Below are 27,789 nucleotides of genomic sequence, written 5' to 3'. Positions count from 1 at the left end.
AGTCAGTGCCAGTACTACAATATGTACGAGACATTTGAGAGTATAGAAGTTATGTTACTTTCTCAAACCCAAGGTTCATTAACATCAAATAAACAATGAGCACTTTAATTTGAGTATGAAATGTAAAATCCGCATATTTTAAAGTGTCGAATATGGATTAAAGTGACTCATACAGCAAAGATGGGTCATATATTATAATTCTGATGTAAAAAGATATCTGTCCTAAAAACAATGGACTATTTTTAACGGTGGAAGGACACTGTGTGGCATGACGTATTTAATGGACAGATGGAGGTGGAAGACTGTTGCCAACTTAGCCACTTTATTTTCTTATTGGAGACTTTTGTGACAGCATGTGAACCTGAAGAATCTAAGTCAATGGGAGAAAGCTGTTTGGTGTGCACAGAGTAAGGACACACAAAGCTCATTTGATGTTTGAGGAAACGGATGTTATTTCCTCATGGTTCTTCAGTTACAGGTGTTGCCTTGTCTGCAAAAAGATCCATCAAGCATCTTACCTTTACCTGTCATTCACAACTGCAAAGTTGCTCTAAAAGTTGCATTGAAAGTCCATTAAGAGTGCAGACTTTGAATTATTTAGTAAATAATGTTACTTTAATGCAAGGAGATGCACTTTTAATTGACTTTTAAAACAACTTTTAGAGCAACTTTGCCTTAAAAGTTTTATTATTTACCGTATGACACTTCATGACAACAGTCATAAACATTCATAAAGACTTCATGTTTCTAACAGATGTTGTGTCGTGTTCATGACAGTGTCATGTCAGTCTTATTCACACCCCATCAAATAAAGAGTTGCCGAAAATTTTAAAAAGTTTGGCTGGTTTGGCTTTGAAGATATTACTGAAAGTTTAAAGGTCAACCAGCCCCCCATGTTTCCCAAATATAAGAAAATTGGTGTCAAACATACTTTGTTTGTTTCTGCACAATCAAAGCATGTTTGTGCAGAAACATACTTTTTGCAGCTGCCATCCTACAATTGAGTAACTTGGTCAAACAGAGCAGTAAATCAGGTAAATGACCTTTAGTGGAACATTTTCTGTAAAAAGAAGAAAAAAAGAGTTTCAGGAACAAACATGGTTGTATGTTTAGATTTATATCTAAAATTCATATATATGAAGTAAAACCTTTTTGTGAATTATTTCAAAAACTAAAACTCATAGTTTAAATACACAGAGTGAAATATTTAATGTCTTTAATTATTTTAATTTGGATGTTTATGTCTTGCAGATAATGAAAACCCAGAATTCAATGAGTAAAAAAACTTAATTTAACAAAAAGCAGAGTAAACACAACGTTTTTTCTCTGCAGTTAACCATTAACAAGACATCCTGAATCTTTATAAAAACACCAAACAGCATCCAGTCAGTCAGAGAACTAGAGGCAGCATTAGAGAACCAGGATGACTTTCACATTGTGGTTGTTACTGTGGTTCTGTGGTGTAACTTTGGGTCAGGATGGTTTACCTCAAACAGTCACTACTGGAACCGGGTCACACTTTCCTGATATGTCTAAGTTGGTCAAAGAGATTGGGGCTATAAAAGAGAAACAAGAAGCCATGGAAACGAGGCAAAAGGAGACTGAAAACCAGGTTCTAGAGCTGAAGAAGAAAGGTAAAGTCTGTTTTTGGACATTTTAAAGACATATTATTACTAAATAAATGGAAAAGTTTACAGATATTGTCTTATATTTTTACTTAGAAGCATCCAACGTAGCATTTAGTGTTGCAACAGATGGCAGGGAATCTCTTGGACCCTTCAGCACAGACACAACCATAATCTACGGAAGAGTAATAATCAATGAGGGTAATGCCTACAATCAGCACACAGGTGAGTCATTACAGTATTTAAGTTATAGCCTATTCCTAAATTAGAATACCTGTAGTATCAGAGTCACTAGAGTAGGGGTTTAACTCTCCTCCTGCAGACCTAACTAAAGGTCAGAGGGGTGAAGAGACATTAAGGAACAGCTACAGAATCAGAAACCTACTGTTGCAATTCCCCCTTTGCCTCTTTCAAGTAAAACATACAAGTGTCACCTTTTTGCAATTTTGATTTGAAAGAGGCAAGATTTTATGACACAATATTACTGCCAAAATTAAGACTATAGAACACCCAGTGTTGAGTACTTCCTCGATGCAGGAGGCTAGATCTATTCTGAAGCTAGTTACTGGTCAAATTATTAACAGGAGTTAATAACCCAGTAACTGAGCGGCTGCCACTGTCAAATGAGAAGGAGATTCTGCTAGCTTTGAAGAGGCTAGTGACTAGCATGCTGGTCACCCACTGGTTTTCTTACTTCCTCTGCTGACCATTAGCACAGAGACAGCCTAAAGTTAGCATTTGGGTAGGCCAACTTGAATATGTTGGTCACCTGAGACTTGTACCTTTTACTTTAAAGAAAACTTTATCAAGAAAAATGGTTGGTGTATTATATCTGTTAGCGTTATTCATTACATGCATCAGTGGTTCCCAAACTTTTTCTCCTGCGTCGCCCCCCAGGGGTTTCCAAACATTTTCTGGGCCCCTCCCTATGGATTACAAATGGCTGTCTGGTTGAACGACGTGTGGGAGGGGCTTGAGAGGATTCTTAGAGACTCCCTGTCTCTGCCCCTGGGTGGGGGGGGCTGGACTTTTTTGGGGGTAAAATGAATGTACTTAGCTGAACATAGACAACATAGGTAGCCTACAAGCTACTTGTTAAGCTTAAGGTGCTGTATTGATATTAGCTAGCTCAGTGTTTCTCAACCCTGGTCCTCACCGCCCCCCTGCTCTGCATGTTTTAGATGTGCCTCTATTCCAGAACAGCTGATTCAAATGATTGCATGACCATCAAGTGGTGCAGAAGCCTGTTAATCACCCAGAGATACAATTCAGGTGTGTAGCAGAAGGGAAATACCTAAGACATGCAGGACAGGGGGGCGCTGAGGACCAGGGTTGAGAAACACTGAGCTAGCTAGTCATCTTTTAGCTAACATTACCTGCATCCAACAGCTTCACTCAACTCAGTCAGTTAGTTTGGGGGAAAAGCTGTGAAAAGTTATTTGCGTTTTGCTGGTTTGCTGCCATAATTCTAACACACCTGCGTAGCTCTGCACAGCAGCAGCAGGTCTCCTTCACTACCGCACAGGTGTAAACCCAGCGCGAGCGTCGTAGCTCTCATGTTGAGTTTAAAGGCGGCTCGGAAAAACAGGTTACCACATGTTAACAATGGATGAAACAGTTTTAACTGCTGATAAAAGTGACAGAGGACACAAATATTGGAAGTGCAGAAGCCCCTACTGTATCAAATTGACATAGGAATAACAGAGAGTTGGCCATTCTAAGATAAAAACCCAGCGCATACAGCGTTCGTGTTTTTTGTTTTTTTCCCCATCCAGATGGCTTCCCGCGCCCCCCCTGCAATGGCACTCTGTGTTACAGTCAACTGTCTCAAAAACATATCAATGCTTGTATGACAAAAAATGTATGACACTTAGAGATATATCACCAACTATTTTTTTAAGGAAAAGAGCAAGTAGTGGGTGACCAGGCTATGCTAGTTGCCAGCCTAATGCTAGCTTATCTTAACGCTAGCCAATCCAGTGGATGAACAGCCTAGGCCAATGCAAATGAATAGCCTTTTTATATAAAAAGACTGAATAATGCTTCATAATATTTATTAAACCTAAATCTTGTTTTTCCCAGGTATCTTTTCTGCACCAGTTCCAGGCATATACTACTTCACCTTCTTTTATCATGCTGTTGGATCACAAGTTGTGAGTCTAGCCCTTATGAAGAACAACGAGGAAGTTGTGACCGCCTATGACCACAAATCATCACACGATGGGGCTGATAATGGAGGCAACGCAGCTTTCCTGCAACTGCAGCAAGGAGACCACGTGTACATGAGGATGTATGCGAACAGTCATGTCTGGCAGAACGCTCGCACCACCACTTTCAGTGGTGTTAAATACTCTTAGGCAAATTAAGCAATAAGCTAGATTCAATAACTAAGACTACAATTGAAATATGGAACACGGTAATTGATAATTACAAGTTAGAGAAGGAAACAAGGAGTTTGAGCTGGTTTGCTTGGGATCCGAGGTTTAAACCAGGTATTTATGATAGAGGTTTCAAACAATGGGCAAATAAAGGTGCCACAGCAATGTGTAAATTGGCTGAAAAGGGCAAACTGATGAGTTTTAATAGCTTAAAGGAAAAATATGAACTGGAGGACCAAGACCAGTATAGATACTTGCAAATGAAAGATTATTATGAGAAAGAGATAAAAACCAGCGTAAGTAAAATAATAGAGATATTTTATAAGGCCTGTGAAGGAAATACATTCTGAGTTATTTCAGCACTGTATCAGGGACTGGTGGCAGGCAGGAAGACATCTACTATGTACATTAAAGAAAAATGGGAAGAGGAACTGAAGGAACATATAAGCGAGGAGGAATGGTTTAAAATTTGTAAAATGCAGTGCACAGCCACCTGCTCCCGTGTTTGGAGGGAATTTAATTGGAAAAACATGATTAGAATTTTTTATAACACCAAAGATCAGGACCAGGATGGTATCCAATTCACAGCCAGGGTGGAGACTTTGTGGCCAGACTGATGTAGGTCACACGCACATATTCTGGTCCTGTCAAAAGCTAACCACATTCTGTTATGCATAATGTTGGTCTTATTTTGAAAAACATATTGGGATATGGAATACCCAGATCATGTAAAACACTCTACCTGGGATGCCTCACACACGACGTAATTCAAAGGATGATGAATATCTGTTAAAAATATTACTTTAAGCAACAACAAAAAAAACCCACCACAAAATTATGGTATTGACAAGACCCGCCTACCGTGGAGTGGTGGCTGAGCATTGTGGAGGAGATCTTTGTGATGGAGAAAATCACACATAGACTAAGATTGCAGGAGGACCAGTTAGTTGTTAAATGGGAAAAATGGAGTGATTATAGATGTAAGGAGGAGGCCATTTTTGTATCCAGTTAAATATGGACATGGATGTTTAACATTGTATATGAAGATGAATGTATTGATGCCTCTCCACTGTATGTGTTCAGAAATATTCAATAAAAAATAAGTATATAAAAAAAAAACCCAGGTACTAATGAGGAAATTATGTATTTAATAAAGAATCAGGAACAAACTCAGAAAGACAGGCGGCACTGGAAACGGACAGACAAACGATGAACAAATGACGAGGATCCGACGAAGGACAGAGACGACAGGTGGGGTTAAATACACAGGGAAGCTAATCGGGGAACTGGACACAGCTGGGAGCAATCAACAGGGAAGACAGAGACTCACAGGGGAAACAGAACTAAAACACAGAAAAACCTAAAAAATAACTACACAAAAAACAGATCGTCACACATTCTTACAAAGATGTTATGCAAACGATAAGTGAAAGCTACCGTCTTCACAGACAGGCAGAAGAGAGAAGCAAAGAGTGGTTTGGAGAAACATCCATCCATCAAGTTTGTAGAAGCGCTGTAGCCTCTACAAACTCCGCAGAGAACTTATGTTTAAAGTAGAATTATTTCACTAATAGACAAAATTACAGATTAGTCAAATCTCAAATGTTTGGGAAATTCTCAGGATACAAAATTAATGTGGAAAAAACACAGATCCTGACAATAAATTACTCCCCACAGCAGAAAATAAAGGATACCTATAAACTTAAGTGGAATGAGAAATATATAAAATATTTGGATGTAAACATAACCAAAACAACTGACAAACTCTATGATGCAAATTATTTAGAAATAAACCACAATATTAAGAAGGACTTGGGGCGATGGATGGACATTGGTCTGGATCTCAGTTCTACACTGGAGATAATTCAAATAAATATTTTACCACGACTGTTATACCTGTTTCAGTCCCTGCCACTGACTATTCCGCAAAAACAATTTGTAGAATGGGACAGATGGATTTCAAGGTTTATATGGAACGGGAAGAAACCCAGGGTCAGATATAAAACACTTCAGCTCCCAAAAGACAGAGGAGGTCTGGGTTTACCAGCCCTAAAAGAATATTTCTGGGCCGCACAAATTAGACCTCTGGTATGTTGGTGCAATGATGATTATGTTTCAAAATGGAAAAATCTGGAAATAGGTAGGAAAGACATAGAAGCTAAAAATGTAATAGCACATTCTTCTGCGCCCATTCTTAAATAAACTATATGATACTATACACTTAACGTATAAGCTTTTCGAGAAATGTCTTGTTTCCAAACAAAATTTACCTTATTAATATTCATCTTTGAATAATTTCTGCAATAAACCACTCCTGTTTACATTTTTTTAACCTCTGATTTTCAGTCGCAGTTCTGATATTTTAAAAGTATGGTTGAGACAACCAAAGAATGCATACAACACTTTTTATTAGAAGATTATGTAAAAGGATCTGATTCTGGTTTTCTATGTTGGTGTTGCTGTTTTAAGGCTGCTGTGCTTAAGATCAGAAAAAAAGATGGTCTAACTCAACATAAAATGCATTTTTTTAATGCATTTTAATGAACAAAACCAGTCTTTAGAAGTCAGAAGAATTTGTAATTGAGCACATTCTGAAGAACAAGTCTATTTGGAATTCATTTGTTGGTTGAAAGTCAAGTTTATTTGATGAATGTCGAATTTTGACTTAACCATCCAGAAGGAGGCGCTGTTGATAAAGAAGAAAGTTCATGGCTTCCTGCTGAACTTGCTGTTCTGATCTCTAACACCTAATATTCTGTATTTTCCAAAGAGGAAATTGAAAATATCAAAACACACCAAAAAAAACATGAAGCTCAGCTTTTTCCACTAATCGCAGACGATCTCTGTCATTCAACTAAGCTTTACAATTCAGAGTCAAGAACTAAGCTTGTGTTTACATATATGTAAATCCTCAAAGTAAGCAAAACTAACATAAATAAAAGTATGTGCATCAATATTATAGAAAAAATGACACCGACAGTGAATGACATCAGGATTATGACCTGCAACAGTGGCTGGTTAGACCAAAATTACCAGTTAGTTTTTCATGGGGGCTTTGCCTTGTTTCAAGACAAAACCATGAAATAAAGCAACAACAAACAAACAATGCCTCTCACCATTCTGTCTTTAACCTGAACTCCTGTCCTAAGTTTCTTTGTTTTGAACAATTTGGCAAAAGATTTTACAATGAGAGCAGAGGGTCATAGAAAGCCTTTTATTGGCAACATCACCGACTGTGTGAAGCTGAGGGACATCGAGCATGGTGCCAGCCAAAGCCACCTTAAAGATACGTTTATGAGGATTATGGTTTTTTAGTATAGGTTGTTTAATTCGGTCCTCTTGTCATGTTTTACCGTTTATTGGTTAATTAGTCTCTGAGTTGTCACGTCTTACTTTGATTGGCTGTGTCGAGTTCCCTTATTATTCCTGTGTGTATTTGAACCCCCTGTTGTTCTCTGTGTTTACTGGGTCCTTGACAGTCATTTGAGTTTATAATGAGTCTCAGACTTTTGTCCTACCTATGTTGTCTGACCCTGATCACAGTTTGAGTCGTAAAACAGGAAGTTTTTCCAACCTCATCCTGGATCCGAGTTGTGCAGCTCCTCTCCAACGCTACAAATCATGACAATTTTAAACGGAAATGTGAAGCTTTTGAAAAGTATTATTTCTATAACAAGTGTCTTCCACTCCAGTCTTCAAGGATCGGTATCTTGGAACTTCTAGTTGAGAGGTTGTTTGTTTTTATTCTGTATATTTTGCTAATAATTTATTGTTCTATAATAACACACATCACTAAGCCGGTATTCATAAAATAATACCTGAGAGAGATTAAAACCTGCTTGGCTAATAATTTCCTGATAATCAGGCGGTGTCCAGACTTGGTAAAATTCATCAAAATGACTGACTTTGTTAATGATTACCTTTGAAACATTTTAATATTTAATAATAGCAAAATCAAACATTGTTGTACAACAGATGAGAACAGCTTTATCTTTATTAACCCTTTACTGTGTACTTTAAGTTACATTCAGGATTTTACTATTAATTGAAGCATAAAATTTTCTTCATTATGATTATGTGGTAAGTCGTACCATAGTCTCCGGAGCTGTGCGTTTTTAATGTTGATTATATATTTAATGTACTGAGCAATGTGTGTCAATGTGACTATTGTTATATGCTCATTATTTATTATAATTGTGTGCAATTCAGGTACAAACTAAATTTCCCCCCTTTAGGGGATCAATAAAGTATTATTATTAGTATTATTATTATTATTATTATTATTATTAGTAGTAGTAGTAGTAGTAGTAGTAGTAGTAGCATTAATACTAAAGCTGCAGACAAAACCTGCAGCAAAAAGAATCAAACCATGGTTATGAATGAAGAGGGATGAGATGAAAAAAGTAGAAGGTATAAGGGAGGGTGGGGTTAACGAAACGTAACAGACTGAGATGAATGGATCAGCAGAGTATAAGTGGAAAATTAGAGGTGTGGTGTGGGCGTGGCCTGCTGCCAAACATAACTTAACACATCATTTGTGGAACATGCGTCGATATTATTGAGTTTTTGACAAGGCAACATAATTTATTTGACTAAATGTTTCCACAGGTATCTTTGTTGCACCTGTTAGAGGCATGTACTACTTCACCTAATTCTTTCATGCTGGTGGAGGACATAAGGTGCGTCTGTTCCTCATGAAGAACAGTGAGCGTGTTCTGGAGTGTTCAGATCACAAGACACTGAATGACGGGGCTGATAACGGAGGCAATGCTGCCTTCGTGGAGCTGCAGCAGGGAGACCAGGTCTACGTCCAGCTGCAGCCAGACACACATGTTTTTGGAGGGAGCTACACAACTACTTTCAGTGGTTTTCTTCTGCATCAAGTCTGAAAAAAAACATTGATGTGATCATTTCAATGGCTTAAAACTACTGACCAGACTCTGACCATGGTTAGTGTTTTTCAATTTGATTTGCTAATCTATTGTACATTATAATTAAATTGAATTAAAACGAACCATACAGTAGAACTTACTTCCACATTACATGAACATCACTGAGATATCAGCGACTTTGCAGAAGAGTTTTAGTAACTAAAGCAGCAGAGGTATAAATGGTAAAAGAAAGTGTACACGCATGCAACAAGTTATTCAGAAAAGCATGACAATTTTGAATTGATGCAATTCCAGATTTTTCCTGAATTTTACAATTGTAAATATAAATCTCTGAGGGGACATTATGGTTTGTATGGTGTGTTTTAATCTGTGTAGAAATGGCTACATGTATTTAATAAAGCTTGAATTGATCTGAACAGAATTTACAGTCGTAGTCAATAACTGAAAATATTAATTTCAATGAGGCTCCTTGTCAGATTAAAATTATGTTTTGAAAATTGAAAACCTTTAAGCCTTTAAACCTATAATACTTAACTTTTTAACAAAGCGACATTTCAGTATGAAAATGTTTTCATTGGTTTGATGTAATATTCTATTGTAAATGGAATGTTTTCATTAACTGTACGTGGGAAATCATAATTAAGAGAAATAAAGTCTTTCAAACATCCATCTGTGTGTAACTAGTTCATGTAATGGGTTTCATTTAGTGATAAAGTTCCTGATTAAACAACCTAATAAACTTTTGCATAGCTAAGAAAAACTCTTAATCTACTTTAATGTTTTTTGACATCGTCTACATGTGTTCTGTGTTATGCCCCCCTCCCCGAATATCAACTCCTTTTATGTAGCTTCATTATATTTTTAGAAATGAATGACTTATGATATTTCTTTCTAATTCTATTTTTAAATATACGTTTCTGGAAACATTAAAGTTTTCAGGATGTGTAACCATGGACTTCAGTCTGTCAATAAAGATTGAATTGGATTAAATATAATTTTATTGAAAGTGTTGTGGTAGAAAACATCAACAATAAAATGTCCAAAGCATTAAGTGGTGTGAGGTGCTGTCACTTTCATGTACAGCCTTCTCACATGTCTGCCTTCCTTATCAGATTGTTTGTCTTTTTCATGTCTACTATATGTTGTGTTCCCCACAGAGGGCCACATCATATCGCTACGGCTCATCATCTCAGTCCAACGCTCTAAAGAACTGTTGTAAATGGCATCATAGAGACGCATGGTGGTTCTGACATTCTGAAGAGGGACTGTTAGAAAGGCTATGAGATTGTTAAAGTCAAGAAGTCAAGAACCAGGTTGTTGCTCAGTGGTCCAAAGTCCTGGTTTTTTCAGATAAAAATAAACTTTTCTGATGTTTGTTTCAGCTGAAATTTGAACCTTTCTGTTGCGATGCCAAAGGTATCATGAGCCAGTTCAGTCACCTTGATGTTACTGTACATGTTTGACCGAAGCCTCATAGAGAATCTATAGTGTTCTGTCTGGAGCAGGAGTCCTCAGGTTCAGGGATTCAGGGTCGGTTTTCTGAAACTTTGAAATGTCTCCCTGGTTCATCACATCTGAATTCAATGGCTGAATTACCTACTCAGTGAAAGTCAAGTTCTCCAGAGTCCTGCTGAAGAACTCATTATTTGAAGACCCTCGTCGAGAGGAGGATGAGAGAAAGCAGACCCAACAATACAGATGTGCTGAAGACCAACATCTAATACTTTACTGACCTGAATCTTTTGTACATTTAAAAAAAACCTTACATATACATTAATCCTCAAAGTAAACAAAACTATAATAAATAAAGGTATATGCATTAAAATGACTGACTTTGTTAGTGATTACCTTTGAAACATTTTAATATTTAATATAGCAAAATCAAACATTGTTATACAACAGATAAGAACAGCTGTATCTTTATTAACCCTTTACTGTGTACTTTAAGTTACATTCAGGATTTTACTATTAATTGAAGCATAACATTTTCTTCATTATGATTATGTGCATTTTTCTGTGTCTACTAACTATGAAAGCTTAGCACTAACTCTGTTTTACAAACGATATTTCAACACACCAAAAGCCCTGAAAAGGCAAACAGAGCTCACACAGCATGTTAACCATTAATCCTGGAGCTTCATTTCAACAGCATCAAGTTTGGTGGAGCATTAGAGGCAGCATTAGAGAACCAGGATGATTTTCACACTGTGCTTGTTTCTGTGCTTCTGTGGTTTAACTTTGGGTCAGGATGTTTTATCTCAAACAGAAGTCACTACTGAAACCGGGTCATGCTCTCCTGATATGTGTAAGTTCCTCAAAGAGTTTGAAGCCATGAAAGCTAAACAAGAAGCTGTGGAAACCAATCTGAAACAGACTGAAAGTCAGGTTCTGGTGCTTAAACAGAAAGGTGAAGCTTTGGAAACAAAGCTGAAAGAGACCGAAAGCCAGGTTCTGGTGCTTAAACAGAAAGGTAAAGTCTTTTTTTTATTCTGGTTTAGCAGTTTCACTAAGGGATATGAAACTGATCAAACAATTTTTCTTTTATATTTTATCTAGAAGCATTGAAAGTGGTCTTCAGTGCTGGTATACTTGGGAATGCAGCCATTGGACCCTTCAAGACACCCACAACCCTAATCTACACAAGAATAATAACAAATCTGGGCAATGCCTACAACCAGAACACTGGTAAGTTGATTTGTTCTTTTCAATAAAAACTACATTTAATTAGCTGTTCTAAGAATTAAGTCTAAAAGGGATTACACATTTCTGTGTTTTTAAGGAGCATTTATTAATAGTCTTATTTTTCATGTCCATGTTAAGCCATGAGGACTGAAGTTAATAAAAGCGGCTCTTTAACACTTTGAATGTCGTCCCTGCAATTGACTTAGATTCACGTTTGTCCTTCTGTTCTCTGCTATTCTTTACAATAAAACTATTGATCTGTAGAGTAACACAGATCAATAGTATCATTAAATATGAGATGTATGATACAAATGTATTGCTCCACTAAAATGTATCTAATTTGACAGTTAAGTTACATGTCGCTTAAATACAAAAGGAAAAATGCAAGCAATTATATTTTATCAGATTTTTTGAGAATAGCTCAAAATATACTAAAATGTAGCATATCGTAATATGTATTCTTGTCGTGATATGAAAAAGTCCATATCATGATGCATGAAGTTTTCCACATCACCCAGCACTATTTCAGTATGTAATATAAAATTAGGAGTTTAATTTATGCTTTTGGAACATGGTTCAATATACAGTCAGAGTTTTTGACAAGACAACATAATTTATTTGATTAAATGTTTCCACAGGTATCTTTGTTGCACCTGTTAGAGGCATGTACTACTTCACCTTCTTCTATCGTGCTGGTGGAGAACATAAGGTGCGTCTGGTCCTCATGAAGAACAATGAATATGTTGTGGAGAGCTCTGATCACAAGACACTGAATGACGGGGCTGATAATGGAGGCAATGCTGCCTTCATGGAGCTGCAGCAGGGAGACCAGGTCTACGTCCAGCTGTATCCAGACACACATGTGTTTGGAGGGAGCCACACAACTACTTTCAGTGGTTTTCTTCTTCATCAAGACTGAAAAAAACATTGATGTGATCATTTGAATGCCTTTAAACTACTGAACAGACTGTGACCATGGTTAGTGTTTTTCAGTTTCATTCGCTAATCCGTTGTAGATTATAATTAAATTGAAATGATCCATCCAGCAAAACTTACTTCCACATTACATGAACGTCACTCTGAGACGTCAGCGTCTTTGCAGGAAAGAGTTTTGCTAACGAAAGCATCAAAGGTATAAATGGAAAAAGAAAATGTATGTTGATGCAACAAGTCCTTCAGAAAAGCATAAAAATGTTTGAATTGATGCAATTCCAGATTTTTCTTAATTTTACAATTAGAAATGTAAATCTCTGAGGAGACATTATGGTTTCCATGGTTTGTTTTAATCTGTATAAATGAATTTAAGTCTGTCAATAAAACTTCAATTGACCTGAACAGAAATTACAATTGTAGTCAATAAAAAATTTACTTTTCATGTGATTTTTATTTATTGATGGATAAGCTTTACCAAACCAACCTGAACCAACTGGAATATGAATAGGTGAAACTTTAGATCTATACCAGTTTCTACCCACCTTGGCATCATTAGTTGCCAATAATTGCTGTCTTTAACCAGCAATGACATTTACGTCACTGTTGATAATTAGGTACTTATGTCCCTCCATACAAATATCTCAGTGCCAGTGGGGGAATACATGCGAGTTTGTGTTTGGTTTCTACAAAGATAAATAAACCTGCAATGACTTTTTAAATCCAGAAGATGTCACTGCAAGTGACACAGTTACAACACAGAGTCGAGACAGTTTGGAAAATGTGTCACATACCCAAAAAGGCCCATCACCACTCATAGACATTTAAAAAAACAAAGGTCAAGCACCGAGAGCATTACTCACTTCCAATGAACGCACACAGCTGAGACGCTCTAGTAAACGATGTTTCAATTCAAAGTTCTCTTGTGACATCCTGTACCTTTTTCAGTGAGGTGATGATAATGGAGTCAATGGTTTTTGCACCAATCGCTGACAATAGTTTTCATTGTAACAGTTAAAATGTTGTGATAATACTGGCATAACTTTATTTGATTTAAGTCTGAGATTGATTCTGATCAGATTCTCTGTTTGTGTCACTTATTATTGCACTTCCAAAGTGTGTATTTTGTTTGAAGAGACGGGGGACGTAACATCTAGCACACGCAGACATGTGGTGATATATGTGACTTTGCAGTTGTATATTTGTTGTTCTACAGTCAAATAGCGAAAATAGAGATGGATGCACAACGTCATCTCTCAGAATTACTGAGTTTATCAGTTACAATGCGCCACAAGAGATTAGATTTACTATAACCTAGTTCTGTCTGTCTTATCAGGACTACTGTTCATAACAAATCCCAACTGACCTCAATAGAAGAGAATCAAGGAAAGACGACAAGTAGAAGAATATGTCTGTTAGTGGTGTTGGCTGCAGCATGGATTCTCAGGAAATGACTTATCTACAGATGAATAAAGACATGGGAGAGCCAAGATGAAAGCAGCACAATAGAAAATAGAAACACTTTGATACCTTCAGCTGTAAGCCGAGCTTGGTCACATTTCATAAATTTATTGACCAGCTGTTAATTTTTAACAGTTTATTTTGACCATTTAATCTCATCATACAGCTGATTGGTTCAGTGGAAGTGCCATAAGGAAGAATAAGTGTGTTGTTGATACAGATTCTAACGAACCCTGTTGGGGCAGCAGAGTTGAGGTCAGTGTCATTTCAGATCAAAAACTGACTGCAACAAATACACAAACACAGATACATAAAAATCTAAAAGAAGCAAAAAAACAAACAAACAAACAAACAAAAAAAACCTAACTTTTAGGGAAGCCCAGTATTTTAAATTTAAACAGGCCATTCATGCTTAAAAATCTCCAACGTGTTGAATTTCTACCTATTTTGTAAAGAATAATTGGCTGAAAATCTTCAACAGTAATATAAAATGTCATTGCCAGTTAAAAGTTGCATTTGTTGGCAACTACTGCTGCCAAGGTCGACATAACCTGGTATGGGTCTAAGGTTCACTTAGTCTCTATAGGTTCAGGTTGGTTTGGTTAAACTCTTCCCTGAATAAAAATCACCTGAAAAGTAAGTTATTATTTACTTAGACAGTCTTTCATTTAAAGACTTATTCAACAAATATGAATTTTATTGAAATGTCTGTTTATTTCAGAACTTTAAACACTTAATGAAATAAATGGTATAGACTAGTTCCACACAGATGGTCTGAAAGACTTTATTTCTGTTATGATTTTCTTCTTACACTTAGTGAAAACTTAACATTTCAAATTAGAATATTGCATCAGATCAACAACAAAAAATGTAAACAGAAATGTAATCTTAAAGTAGGTTTATTACCTGCTTCAAAGCTTTAAATTTTCTAAAGGTAAATTAATCTGACAATGAGCCTCATTGAAATGCATATGTTCATTTATTGACTGTGACTGTAAATTCTGTTCAGATCAAATCAAGCTTTATTGACAGACTTAAATCCATTTCTACACAGATTAAAACAGCCGAAACAGAGTTCAAAGTAATAAGAATTAGAATTAGAATTACAATGAACTTAGAATCCCTAACCCTTCCTTTGTCATTTTTTGTGGTTACTACAAATTTGTTGATTTTGATTTGTTCTCAACTTTTCATTAAATGTTAGCAAATGCTAGTAAATCAACATTAATGAAATTATTCCATATATTGTGGTCAAAATCTGACATTTCTTTGTTTACATTTCATACACTAAGTGGCCACTGAAAGTGGTGTGGGTCTCCCCCACCCAAACATGTGAATTTGGTGCCAGTCTGACATACACCTGGTCCTCTGGCAGCAGATGCAGGAACACGACGTTCCCTCCATTATCAGCTCTGTCTGGTGTTGTTTTGTGGTCACTCGTCATGGCAACTAACTTGTCGTTGTTGTAGAGATACAGTCGTGCTTGACATTCTCCTCCGGAGTGGTAGAAAAAGCTGATGTAATAAACACCTGCAACTGGTGCTGTGAAGATCCCTGCACAAAAATAAGTAAATGTCCGTCCGTTATGTTAGACCCTTATCCCTAGTGGGGTCGGGAGGAAAAGAAAATATTGAAATATTATTAGGTATATATGAGAGACTGAGAGAAGAAAAGAAAGAGAGAGACAGAAAGAATGCAAGCACAGCTCTACTTACCTGTAAAGTGATTGTAGGCTTTGCCCACATTCGTTAGCACATGATTGTAGATTATGGTTTTGTCTGTGTTGAAGGGTCCAGTGTGTCCATTTCCAGTGGCTATGGCACTGAACACAACTTTGGTTGAGTCTAGATAGATCAATATTTTTAAAAGTAGAATAAAAAAAGAACTTTCAATTCAACGTTTTAAGCAGTTTCCTTATCAAGCAATTACCTTTTTTCTCGAGGTCAAGAATCTGGTTTTCCATCTCATTCAGTTTCTCTTTCATGGCTTTAAGCTCTTCTTTGAGGTTTTGAAGATTAGCCATCTTGATTGTGAGCTACTGCGTCTCCAAATCTGCCAGTGACTTGTTCCTCACTCGTTTTATGCTGTTTGAAGACTGTTAAATTTGAACAACTACTACATAAAGGTGTAAACCATTTACCGTAGCGGTGCAGATACAATAATGATATAGTGTTTGATTCTGTAAAACGTATATTTGATATTGTGGCTAAATAAAAAACTCAAAACTCACGCTTTGAGTGAGTTTTGCATATTTTGAATATCAAATATAATGCTTTATATTCTACACTGTGTTAAATCCTTTACAAACTTATATTCGTATTATAGTTTGAAATGTTCCAGCTAAAGATAAGATGAATAACCGTGTTTGCATACCACAGTTAGATATGAAGCACAAATTGTGGCAGAACATGATGCAGCCAGTCAGTGTCCTAGCAGCAGAAATTGAAGGTGAAACATCTAAGAAACCACAATTCCTTAAATGGTTAGCAGCTAAGAGTGGAGTATTTTATGTAGGAGAGGATTTAACAGGTATAGTTTGTGTGCATAGGAATAGTTGGAGGGGTTCACGATGTCTCGGTGCGAGGATGAGAGATAAAACTATGAAGTCCTCACTCTGATGCTCCTGCAGGAGGAGGTCGTGTCCCCATTTGGCCAAATGTATTGATTTAATAAATGTCTTGTGAGTGATTTTACATTCTGGTTTGTGGCTCATTTTTGTGTCTTGCCTGAAACATCAAAGAGCCAGGAAGAGAGACATGTTTGTGTCTGTCTCTTAAGAGATTTTTATTTTCAAATACAAGAATACAGTCATAATACTACAAGAACCTATTAGCAGAATAAAGACTCGATATTGCCGGAAGAGAGTCGTTAAATCAAAAACCTCGATGTGACGTGACTCACTCAGCCAGTCTGGTTCTTTCTTTGAAATAGAAAGTTGTTTAAAAAATTGTTTCAAAGTCCTGGGGCTGATAATTTGATTCCAGTGTGTTAAAATATTAAGTATTTCCTTATTTGTAAAACCAACTATAACCTTACAAGACTGTCAAAAGTTCCCCCATTTTAGTGCAATATGGTGAAAAGTTATAAAATTAGTTTTCTAACTTTTCCAACTTTACTTGTATTTAAAACACAAATCAAAATCTTAGTCTGGCCCTTATACTCATTCATAAGCAACTAACTGTAGCTCTCAGAAAAATGCCAGGAAATAGACAAAGCCTCCCTTTTTACTGTTAATGCAAAATGTTATGCTCTTTTCATCTCATCTGACAAACTGAAATATAAATAATATTGCTGCAAATTGTTTACAACAAATGTTACAAACTATATACCTTGTGAAAAGCTAAACTGAAGAAGCTGACAAGTCACCAGTGTACAGTTGTAAAAGGTTTTACTGTATTAAGTCTAAAAATGCACATGAAAGTGAATCATTTGCACTTTTTCTCTTTCAAACTGAGTAGATTAAAGTTTACTGATTGACTTAATAAACTGAACTTGGAAAATTTGAGACTTAGAGCAATAAACCAGCTGTTTGTTAATACGGTCATACAATGTTGGAGCCAGTGGTTTGTATGGCTAAATTACTAAATATTATCACATTTGCCATATTTCAATTCTGGGGAGGGAAAGGCACTGGGGGGCGTGAAAAGAATTATGATCCCTGGGTGCGTAGGGGCACGACAGAAAATAATTGAGAAAGTATGTTTATTGAGTCTAATTGTAAATATGACTGTAAATTCTGTTCAGATCAATTAAACACAGATTGAAACACACCATAGAAATCATAATCTCCACTGAGAGATTTATATGTAAAAAAAACAACTAACCATTATCACTCTCTGGTCAGCTATTTTAAGCCATTCAAATGATCACATCAATGTTTTCTCATACTTTATGCAGAAGAAAACCACTAAAAGTTGTTGTGTAGCTGTTTCCCCAAACATGTGTGTTTGGCTGCATCTGGACGTAGACCTGGTCTCCCTGCTGCAGCTCCATAAAGGCTGCATTTCCGCCATTATCAGCTCCGTCATTCAGTGTCATGTGATCAGCGCTACGTACAACAACCTGATTGTTCTTCATGAGGTCCAGACCCACAGGATGTTCTCCACCAGCATGATAGAAGAAGGTGAAGTAGTACATGCCTCTAACAGGTGCAACAAAGATGCCTGTGGAAACAAAGAGACAAATAATTTCTGTTGCTTGTCAAAAACTCTGACTTCATGTTTATCTTTTTCACTGAGCCTCCAGACTTACATGTAGGTGTTTTGGGGGCAACAGATAAGGAGACTTTAATGCCTGTTTCAATTTTTAGATTACATAATGGCTTTCAATCCTTGATGTTATTTTTATGTTTAAATTGGAAAGTGACATTTTTGGACAAATAAATGAGTCTTTCCAGAATATTTAGAATGGAAAATTACAACAACTCAACTTACCAGTGTGCTGATTGTAGGCATTGCCCAGATTTGTTATGACTCTTATGTAGACCAAGGTCTTTGATGTGCTGAAGGGTCCAATGGCTCCACCACTTATTCCAGCACTGAAAACTACCTTGGATGCTTCTAGATAAAAAAATTTTGAATGGTTCTAGCTGTTTCAAAATCTTCAGTGAAACTGAGAAACCAGTAAAAAAAAAAAAAGACTTTACCTTTCTCCTGAAGCACCAAGACCTGGTTTTCGGTTTCTTTCAGCTTTGTTTCCAAGTATTTACCTTTATCATTAAGGTTTCTTTCAGCTTTGTTTCCAAGTATTTACCTTTATCATTAACCATTAGAACCTGGTTTTCAGTCTCTTTCAGCTTGGTTTCCACAGCTTCTAGTTTTGCTTTCACAGCACCGAGCTCTTGGAGCAAGACTGACATTTCAGGAAAACTTAACTGTGTTTCTATTTCATTAACATCATCCTGGGCCAAAGTTAGACCACAGAACATCACCAACATCCAAGAAATGAAATTCATGTTGATACTGTCTCCAAATCTCAAACTAAACGAAATGATTTCTGGTCCTTTTATATGGTTTTATATATGTTTTTTTTTATGGCTACCTGCTTAATGTTTAACAATAATTGTTGACAAAGTGATTGTAGGGCTTATTCACCAATCATTATATCCTGCTAGATAAAGCATTTATCAGAAGATCTGCTTTGTCAGTGCACTGTGGTTTATGTCATGTTTTCAATTACTTGACTTGACCTCTAAGACCTGAGAATTTATATCCATACTTAAACAGTTTTTTATTTATTTTCATTATTGAAACCATATTGTGGTTTTGGAGCTGTGATGATATGAAAGAGAGTAGAGCTTGAGTAGGAAGTTGATATGTAGAAAGTGTTTAAAGGTTTTCTTCCAGGGAGCGGCACAGAAAGTCAATAGCATCCACACAGGCACACCCACTGGAAGAAAACAAACACACCCTGGGAAAGGCTTCTTGCCCCAGCATAACACCCTCACTCTATTGGCTGGGACGGTTGCCAGATGACAGTACTTTTTGTGCTGTGAGAGAACAGAAAAGAATTTGCAAGCGAGCAGAGAGTTGATATGTCATGTATGATGTTTACTAGATAGAGGGAGAAGCAGCATTCAGCTTCTATGCACCACAAATCTGGAACAAACTTCCAGAAAACTGTATAGCTGAAGCATCAACATCAATGTCCGGATCGCTCCTTTATGTAAGTATTAGACAAGAACCTGAATATATTACATAAACAATGTATAAACAATGTACGAATTATCAGCTACCAGGTTTCTGCATTTATATATTTGTTTCTCAGTGAGAACTGGGCTTTAATGGTTATGTCAAAAACTCACAATCTCCCTGCAGAGCAGAGCCAGAAACAGAAACAGAAACATCACAGATTGACAACAAAACAGTAAAGGCCAGCTAACGCTAACAAAAAATTTAAGAAATGCACATCAATGTGTATTTTGGAGAGGGGTACATATTTTATCATATTCAACTTTGTATGATCAATTAAAAAATCACTTTGTGTTTCTGAAAAGCATGACTTAAGAGAATTATTACGTTGCTATAATTTATAATTTAAGGGCCAGGTCTCTGTTGGGTAAAATTACTCATTTTAACTAATCATTGTTTCATCATTTTATTTGAGTGTTTTATCTACATGTGTTCAGTTACCTTTGACCAGTCATGCTTTAAGGTTCTTTCTGTATCTATAATGTAATTTCCTACTCAAGGGGTCCATCTGTTCTGTTATCTCAGCATTGTTCTACTGAAGAAGGTCATCATAATAAAAGCCATTTCCAAGCAGAGTTGAGCAGAGCTCACCAATCTTTGATCCCGAGCGGGTTAGAGGTTGTGGATCTCTCCCTTTGCAAAGGAAGTCATAAAACCCTCATTTGTCTTGTGTCTGGTTCTATACAGGTCTTGAACTAACTTTAAAAAACCCCAACAGTCTCTATATCAATTCATAACATACAAAGGCAATTATTATCTTGGTGTGGAGAACAGCCAGGCTGAGGTCTACACTTTCACATTAAGGGGTTAATGTGATGGTCTAAAACATAGGTTACCCCAACATGGGGGTCCGTTCATATGATTGGCTGAAACAAGAAAACTGTCTGGCTGGTGATCATCCAATCAAATAGACCATTTCTTAAAAAAAGACATTTGTGGATTGAGATGTCAGGGGAGTCTGAAAATTCACACATAAATGTAGCACAACTCACAGGCCAAAAACAGCTTGTATATCAAGAAATATTTGTGTTGAATCAAAAATACAAGTGTGGTTTTCACCCTGTGCATTTGTGAATCTTGGTCTGTGCATTTGCGAATTATGAGACTGTTTTAGCTCCATATATCTCTGAACTACACAATACTCAGAACTATGCATCAATGGGATCGAACAGCCACCTAGTGGTGAAAAATGAAAACTGAATATAAAACACATTGTTAAAAGAAAACTAAATTAGAGGGCTGTAAGCAGGGGTGAAAGTAGTAAGGGGGTACGGCAGGGTACTGCGTACCCCTAAAAGATTTAGCGGGGGTACGCAGTACCTGCAAGAGAGGAGCGGCTGTCTGCTGTAAAAACATCAATGGATACACTGTGCAGCAGTGAATGCGCCCACTAATCAGCCGTGACTGATTAGTTTTTCAATAACGATCTAAAACACAACTTAATCAGTTAATACATAACTGTGTTTTACTAGTGCAGTGGTGCAATATGTCGATCGCAGAAGGTTTTGAGTCGATCTCGGCATCAGGTGACAAACTGAACGTCACCAGGACGCTGAGACCAGCACGTCCTCCTCTGATTGGCTTATCAAAACGTTCAGAACTTTATTAAAGAACAACAACTAAAAAATCGACAAACCGTGTTCAAATTACTGATCCAACAACAATAATAATCTCAGTAATTATTGTTTCAACAAGGTGTTGTGCAATTCTGAGCATTTCGGTTTTATTACCAAAATAACTAGCAGAGCAGGAGTTTAAAATTAACTAATCAACCATCGCTGTGTTCAGGGAGGATTATTAATGATCGCAAAGTAACGGACTGAATGTTATGTTTTTAACACAATCTCTGGTCGGCTTGTGGAGCGCAGGAGGTTGCCATGGCAACGGGTGTGCTTAAATGACAGAGAGAGACGGAGAGTAAAAAGGTGCGAGTGGTTTAGAGTTGATCACCTGTTCAGGTTGTTTTACATTTGCTGTGGCGCATCACAGCCGCTGTAGTTTCTGAACGTTCAATAAACGACAAACTTGGACTAATTACCTCGTTCTTCGTGACTGTACGTCATTTACAACAAACATCAAATTTAACAAACAAATGGCTTCTACCACGATAATTATGTGAAATTAAATTAATTGTCTAATATAAAAAAATAGTTTGGTGCTGTCGGGCTCAGAATCTGAGACGCTTTTCCTCTAACATTTTTTTTTGCCTCTTATTTAGTGGAAATATTGATGTTGATGAGATTTTCTCCAAAATAACCTTTTAAAACCTTTATAGCTCCACTGTTGAAAATGAGGCTCTAACATTCACAATAACATTGAAATAAAATCCAGTCCAACATCTGGTTTGAGGTGATTCCTCTGGATCCTGTTGGAGGAAAAATATCCCAACTTCAGAAGATGAGCTTTAACCTAACAGAGCTCTGTGGTTCCTTAAATCAGTATGAGAGTCAGGGTGAGGAGGCACCATGTTAGGAAGAGAAGTGGAAGCTGCAGGATCTTCAGAACAAACAGGTCATGATGCTGGGTTACTGATTATCCCTCTGTCTGGACACAGGATCAATAGAACCAGTTTAAAAGCTAAAATGAATGGTTATATGCCAGACATGGAAAACTGGGATGCACTCCATGCCATGATGTTCAGAATTTAGGTCTCATGGCATCTCGAGGTGTCAACATTGCAGCCAGTGGGCTGAAGGAGGAAATACAGCTTTATTTTGTAGTAATTCAAGAGCTACCAGCTTTTATCGCTTCACAAAAACATTAATCAGCATAAAAACTCCAAAGCACACAAAGAAGCAATATATAATATATTTTTGTCATAGTACCCCCAAGAATTTAAAACTTCTTTCACCCCTGGCTGTAAGCAAATATTGAAAAGTATTTTGTACTCTTGTAATTCCACAGAAGACATATTGCTTTGGAAATTTTGGACAGACCTTTTGATCAGCAGAAGTTTTCTCCTTGTTGATCTTCCATGAAGACCATTTTAAATGTCAGCTTAATAAAGACAGCCCTGCACAGGTTTAGATGTAATTCAAAGTTCTCTTGTGACATCCTGTCAATTTTTAAGTGAGATGATAATAATTGAGTCAATTGTTTTTGCAGCAATCGCAGACAACAATAGTTTTCATTGTAACAGTTAAAATGTTGTGATAATACTGGCATAACTTTATTTTATTTAAGTTTGTGCCATTTAGTATCTCTCTTCCAAAGTGTGTGTATGTTGTTTGACGAGAAGGGGGATGTAATAGCCAACACACACAGACGCTGTTGGTGCATCTGGGTCCAGGTTGATTTGGTTAAGATTTTCCCCCAATAAATGGAAATTATCTGAAAAGTAAGTTATTATTTACTTAGGTAGTCTTTCATTGACTTATTCAATAAATTATCATTTTATTGACATGTCTGTATATTTCAGAACTTAGACACTTAATGAAATACATGATATAAACAAGTTACACACAGATGATTAGAAAGTCTTTATTTCTGTTATGATTTTCCACTTATACTTAGTGAAAAAACAATATTTAAAATTAGAAAATTACATCAGACCAACAAAAACATTTATACAGAAATGTAATCTTAAAGTATGTTTATTACCTGCTTAAAAGTTTACAATTTTCTAAAGGTAAATTAATCTGACAATGAGCCTCATTGAAATGCATATGTTCATTTATTGACTGTGACTGTAAATTCTGTTCAGATCAATTCAAGCTTTATTGACAGACTTAAATCCATTTCTACACAGATTAAAACACCATGGAAACCATATTTTCCCCTCAGAGATTTACATTTAAATTTAAAAATTATGGAAAAAAACTTCCAGAATGTACATGTTTGTATATTTTCTTTTTCCATTCATATCTTTCTTGCTCTTGTTAGTGTTATGGAAATTTCATTATCAAGGAATGAGAATCTGTTTCAATAATAAGAGAAAGATTAATTTTTGTCTTTAAGTTTCTTTATTCGAAGGCAAAAGCATTCGAAGACCCTTTTCCTTAGCGCGGTCAGGAAAAGAGCCCTGAACAACACACTTCACATCGTTATATAGTCACAGCAAGACAAAGACCCACCCAAAGTCTGATCTTATCTCTACTACCAGATGGACCACAGAGAGAATCCTGACCCCAGCCTCATGAACTATCCCTCACCTCTTGGAGGGGATGATTTTATGGCAGGAAAGAGAACTGATAAGGATTTCAGGAGAAACTTCTAATTTTTCTTTGTCAATTTGTCATGGGTTCAGGTCAAATAAGGGTACAAACTACATTCCACACACGTCAGTCCTTTCAAGACAATCACCAGATCAAAATACCCAAGATGTTTTCAGGTCTCTTCTGCTATCACAACTGTGGAAACATCTAAACATTACCTGAAAACTTATTTAATGGAAAAACACATCTTACAGAAATACAAAACACAGCAGATATAATCCGTAAATAAATGGTAAAAAGTATCAGTTCCATCAAAAATGAAATAAGACTGAAAACGAAATTTTCTATTACATTAGAAATAATAATTTCTGCAAAATAAGGCCTTTACTGCTCTCGGAGTGATTTAGTGATTTGCTCATGAAACTGAAAAACACTAACCATGGCATTGACCTTAAGCCATTTAAATGGTCACATTAATGTTCAATTGTTTTTCAGACTTGATGCAGAAGAAAACCACTAACAGTCGTTGAATAGCCACTTCCCCAAACATGGTGGTTTGCATCCAGCTGGACGTAGACGTGGTCTCCCTGCTGCAGCTCCACAAAGGCTGCATTGCCTCCATTATCACTAAAGTCATAAGATGACTTGTGTTCAGCGCTCCGCACAACAACCTGATTGTTCTTCATGAGGTCCAGACCCACAGGATGTCCTCCACCAGCATGATAGAAGAAGGAGAAGTAGTACATGCCTCTAACAGGTGCAACAAAGATACCTGTGGAAACATTGAGTCAAATAAATTATGTTACCTTGTCAAAAACAAAGCAACATTGGGCCTAAAAATGTAAGCCTTAACCATAACTGACACGGGTATCTGTCCTCATGAGCCCATTGGCCAAAATGTAAGTGTTTGGGGTTGACAGTAAAGGGGATTTAATGCATGTTTCAATTTTTATTTTACATGCTGGGTTTCATTCCCTGATATAAGATTTTATTGTGTTAAAATTAAAAAGTGAAATTTTATGATGGATAAATTTGTCTTACCAGAATATATAGAATGTCAATTTAAATACAGTTATTACTAAAAAGAACAACTCAACTTACCAGTGTGCTGATTGTAGGCATTGCCCAGATTTGCTAGTACTCTTGTGTAGATCAGGGTTTTTGATGTGCTGAAAGGTCCAATGGCTCCATTCCCACCTATTTCAGCACTGAAAACCACCTTTGTTGATGCTAGTCAAAAATATAAATGTAAAATGGTTCCATCTGTTTCAAAAGCCTTTGTGAAACTGCTAATTCAGTAAAAAAAAAAAAAAGGCTTTACCTTTCTCATTAAGCACCAGTACCTGGTTTTCAGTCTCTTCCAGCTTTGTTTCCAAGGCTTCACTTTTCTCTTTCAGCTTGGTTTCCACAGCTTCTAGTTTTGCTTTCACAGCACCGAGCTCTTGGAGCAAGACTGACATTTCAGGAAAACTTAACTGTGTTTTTATTTCATTAACATCATCCTGGGCCAAAGTTAGACCACAGAACATCACCAACATCCAAGAAATGAAATTCATGTTGATACTGTCTCCAAATCTCAAACTAAATGAAATGATTTCTGGTCCTTTTATATATGTTTTTTTATGGCTACCTGCTTAATGTTTAACAAATGAAGCCTAGGTGGAAATTCAGGCTGGAAAACTCCTGCCTCACCTGCTCCACCCAATCGCTGCGTCATGCTCGCCGCCTCCAACCTGAGCGCCGGACCTCGACCCGGCGTGTTCAATCATCAATCAAGCTCCGCTTATATGCATCCAAACCCACGCCGCCAGCCGCTCTCCAGCCGTGCTCAACACACTTCCACCCCTTTCTCCACCAGCATCATTCAGCTCTCCAAGACCTCCACCACCAGTTTTGGGCCCCGGGGGGAAGAGTATCGCTAATCAGCGTCGGGGATGTACACCCGAGCTCTCAGCAAATAACAGCTCAAATCTTCTGCCGGGGCCCGAGCGCCAAAGAACTGTTATTCCTTTTCAAAGAATTGTTGTTCATTCTTGCCATTAAACTCTTTAATCGTCTTTTCTACGTCTGAGTTTCTCCAGGTTGAATTATTGTTGATAGAGTGATTGTAGGGCTTATTTGCCAATCATTATATCCTGCTTAGATAAAGAATTTATCAGAAGATTTGCTTTGTCAGTGTAGTGAAGATTAGGTCATGTTTTCAATTGCTTGACTTGACCTGTAACACCCGAGAATTTCTTTTTTTTATTTTCATTAATGAAACCATATTGTGGTTTTGGAGCTGTGATGATATGAAAGAGAGTAGAGCTTGAGGAGGTTGATATGTAGAAAGTGTTTAAAGGTTTTCTTCCAGTGAGCGGCGCAGAAAGAGCAGGTGTTACAATCAATAGTATCCACACAGGCACACACACTTGAAGAAAACAAACACACTCTGGAAAAGGCTTCCAGCCCCAGCATAACACTCTCACTCTGTCTGGGATGGTTGCCAGGCGACAGCCCTTTTTGATCTGCGAGAGATCAGAAAAGAATTTGCAAGCGAGCAGAGAGTTCAGTGATTCTTTAGAATAGGGACAAAACAGGTCCTATGGATAAAGCACAAAATTTGAATAAAATATACACAAAATATAATTTTTTCAAAAATCTGACTAGACTAACCTGGGTCATGTGAGCACAACAATGTATAGTATATCTTCCTGGTATTTGCTGATTTAAAAAAAAATATATATTTTAAACAATGTAGTACGTGGATGGTATCTTTAAAATCTCTTGTCCAGGAGCAGAACTCAATACATTATAATAGTTCAAAACAAATAAAGAAATACTAAAATTATATTTTATGACAACTAAGTATAAGTAGTCATATAAATAATTATAAAAGTATCAATAAATTGAATTAAAAATCATTTTTATATATTTTCCAACTCCATTGAAATTTGTCCCTAGTTTTGTCAAAACCGTCAGAAATGAAATGAATGTAAAAAAAATCTGATATTATTGGGGGGCACCAGAATTTCTCATGGTTGTTTGTCACAACCATGATGTGTCAACTCCATAACTGACAATTTACAAAACTGTGATGAACTTTTGTGAAATAAAAACTTAATTTTGGAATATTGTAAAGATTTCATGGTACTGATGAGCTACAATATGGCCTCCTTCAGAATAACATCATATACAGTAAATTGAGGTAGTTTGGCTTTTTGTCAACTCCGTCAGATGTCAACTTTATCAGAGTTTTTGTAACTCTTTCAGTGAAACTGTTGACAAATCTCACTTAAATGTGCAATTAATTCATTGTAATGCATTTTACATAAATTGCATTACTTCACATGTATAAAGTTTTTCTTTTTACTCACTAGTTTGTCACCACCTTCAGCTCCGCATCAACTCCGTCAGATGGACTTTTTGTTGTTTTTTGTTTTAAATTATATTTTTTTTGTTTCTCGAGAAGCATTTGTCTGTAAAATATCACTAATAGGGAATTTTAAAAATAATTTTATATTTATTTTTGTCAGATGGTGATGACAAACTTCTGGGTCAGGTCGATTAAAAAGGTAATTTAAAAAAAAATGTTGCAACTGGGAGCCTACACCTTAGCATCTTTACATTTCCAAAACATTATTTGTCATATTTGCATACAGAGAAATAATTTTTTTAAAAATTGGGGAAAATTAAAACCCATTTTGTCCCTATTCTCAAGAATCACTGAGTTAATACATGCAGAGAGAAGTTTTGTGCATGAGGAAAATAACTGAGTGTGAAGATAAAGATTTAAGAGAGCACTGGGAACATTTGAAAGGGAGCAGAAGTTTTGAGTGCAAGTATTACAAGTTTTGAGAGGAAAGAGATGAGGTCTTGCTTGTAAACTGAAAATGTGTGCTCTTGATTTACGGCAGTAAAATTCCCCCATACAAACGGAGATGTTTGCTAGACAAACATGTCCATTGAATTGGAATTAATTGTCTCTAGATCTAAAC

At 36.6% G+C, this 27,789-nt stretch overlaps 5 protein-coding genes across 6 annotated transcripts; 2 read left to right on the top strand and 3 right to left on the bottom strand.

The window, feature by feature from the left end:
* The first annotated feature begins 1,386 nt into the window (after positions 1 to 1,386).
* On the top strand, positions 1,387 to 5,363 carry LOC103472743 (collagen alpha-1(VIII) chain-like). Its single transcript, XM_008422568.3, has 3 exons — positions 1,387 to 1,634; positions 1,722 to 1,850; positions 3,708 to 5,363. Exons 1-3 carry the CDS (start codon positions 1,424 to 1,426, stop codon positions 3,980 to 3,982), a joined length of 615 nt encoding a protein of 204 aa, XP_008420790.2. The 5' UTR covers positions 1,387 to 1,423; the 3' UTR covers positions 3,983 to 5,363.
* Positions 5,364 to 11,033: 5,670 nt separating this feature from the next.
* LOC103472742 (cerebellin-1-like) lies at positions 11,034 to 12,944 on the top strand. Of its 2 annotated transcripts, none has more exons than XM_008422565.2 (3): positions 11,034 to 11,365; positions 11,455 to 11,580; positions 12,216 to 12,944. In XM_008422565.2, the coding sequence occupies exons 1-3, from the start codon at positions 11,089 to 11,091 to the stop codon at positions 12,494 to 12,496; spliced, it is 684 nt and encodes a 227-aa protein (XP_008420787.2). In that variant the 5' UTR covers positions 11,034 to 11,088; the 3' UTR covers positions 12,497 to 12,944. The 2 variants fall into 2 exon arrangements, with proteins under 2 accessions (XP_008420787.2, XP_008420786.2); XM_008422564.3 differs by having other exon boundaries at positions 11,037 to 11,365; positions 11,452 to 11,580.
* Positions 12,945 to 15,241: 2,297 nt separating this feature from the next.
* On the bottom strand, positions 15,242 to 15,991 carry LOC103472773 (cerebellin-2-like). The gene is made up of 3 exons (XM_008422607.2): positions 15,898 to 15,991; positions 15,684 to 15,812; positions 15,242 to 15,522 (listed from the first exon to the last, which is right to left on the bottom strand). The coding sequence occupies exons 1-3, from the start codon at positions 15,989 to 15,991 to the stop codon at positions 15,242 to 15,244; spliced, it is 504 nt and encodes a 167-aa protein (XP_008420829.2).
* Positions 15,992 to 17,619: 1,628 nt separating this feature from the next.
* On the bottom strand, positions 17,620 to 19,761 carry LOC103472772 (complement C1q-like protein 2). Its single transcript, XM_081598908.1, has 3 exons — positions 18,721 to 19,761; positions 18,402 to 18,527; positions 17,620 to 18,131 (listed from the first exon to the last, which is right to left on the bottom strand). Exons 1-3 carry the CDS (start codon positions 18,920 to 18,922, stop codon positions 17,851 to 17,853), a joined length of 609 nt encoding a protein of 202 aa, XP_081455034.1. The 5' UTR covers positions 18,923 to 19,761; the 3' UTR covers positions 17,620 to 17,850.
* Positions 19,762 to 24,303: 4,542 nt separating this feature from the next.
* Positions 24,304 to 25,368, bottom strand: LOC103472771 (complement C1q-like protein 2). The gene is made up of 4 exons (XM_008422605.3): positions 25,243 to 25,368; positions 25,134 to 25,209; positions 24,914 to 25,042; positions 24,304 to 24,584 (listed from the first exon to the last, which is right to left on the bottom strand). The coding sequence occupies exons 1-4, from the start codon at positions 25,366 to 25,368 to the stop codon at positions 24,304 to 24,306; spliced, it is 612 nt and encodes a 203-aa protein (XP_008420827.3).
* Positions 25,369 to 27,789: the final 2,421 nt, after the last annotated feature.

This window comes from Poecilia reticulata, chromosome 18 (genome assembly GCF_904066995.2).
Source record: "Poecilia reticulata chromosome 18, P_reticulata-male-v2, whole genome shotgun sequence".
NCBI lineage: Eukaryota > Metazoa > Chordata > Actinopteri > Cyprinodontiformes > Poeciliidae > Poecilia > Poecilia reticulata.
This window is presented reverse-complemented; position numbering and strand designations above follow the sequence as displayed.

Coding starts and splice junctions, on each gene's coding strand:
- LOC103472772 (XM_081598908.1), bottom strand. CDS start 18,922: ATGAATTTCATTTCTTGGATGTTGGTGATGTTCTGTGGTCTAACTTTG. Junction 18,528..18,720: donor TCTAATGGTTAATGATAAAG/GTAAATACTTGG, acceptor TTTTTTATCTAG/AAGCATCCAAGGTAGTTTTC. Junction 18,132..18,401: donor TGCCTACAATCAGCACACTG/GTAAGTTGAGTT, acceptor TTGTTTCCACAG/GCATCTTTGTTGCACCTGTT.
- LOC103472771 (XM_008422605.3), bottom strand. CDS start 25,368: ATGAATTTCATTTCTTGGATGTTGGTGATGTTCTGTGGTCTAACTTTG. Junction 25,210..25,242: donor TGCTCCAAGAGCTCGGTGCT/GTGAAAGCAAAA, acceptor GTGGAAACCAAG/CTGAAAGAGAAAAGTGAAGC. Junction 25,043..25,133: donor ACTGGTGCTTAATGAGAAAG/GTAAAGCCTTTT, acceptor ATTTTTGACTAG/CATCAACAAAGGTGGTTTTC.
- LOC103472743 (XM_008422568.3), top strand. CDS start 1,424: ATGACTTTCACATTGTGGTTGTTACTGTGGTTCTGTGGTGTAACTTTG. Junction 1,635..1,721: donor TCTAGAGCTGAAGAAGAAAG/GTAAAGTCTGTT, acceptor ATTTTTACTTAG/AAGCATCCAACGTAGCATTT. Junction 1,851..3,707: donor TGCCTACAATCAGCACACAG/GTGAGTCATTAC, acceptor TGTTTTTCCCAG/GTATCTTTTCTGCACCAGTT.
- LOC103472742 (XM_008422564.3), top strand. CDS start 11,089: ATGATTTTCACACTGTGCTTGTTTCTGTGCTTCTGTGGTTTAACTTTG. Junction 11,366..11,451: donor TCTGGTGCTTAAACAGAAAG/GTAAAGTCTTTT, acceptor TATTTTATCTAG/AAGCATTGAAAGTGGTCTTC. Junction 11,581..12,215: donor TGCCTACAACCAGAACACTG/GTAAGTTGATTT, acceptor ATGTTTCCACAG/GTATCTTTGTTGCACCTGTT.
- LOC103472773 (XM_008422607.2), bottom strand. CDS start 15,991: ATGGCTAATCTTCAAAACCTCAAAGAAGAGCTTAAAGCCATGAAAGAG. Junction 15,813..15,897: donor TCTTGACCTCGAGAAAAAAG/GTAATTGCTTGA, acceptor TGATCTATCTAG/ACTCAACCAAAGTTGTGTTC. Junction 15,523..15,683: donor AGCCTACAATCACTTTACAG/GTAAGTAGAGCT, acceptor ATTTTTGTGCAG/GGATCTTCACAGCACCAGTT.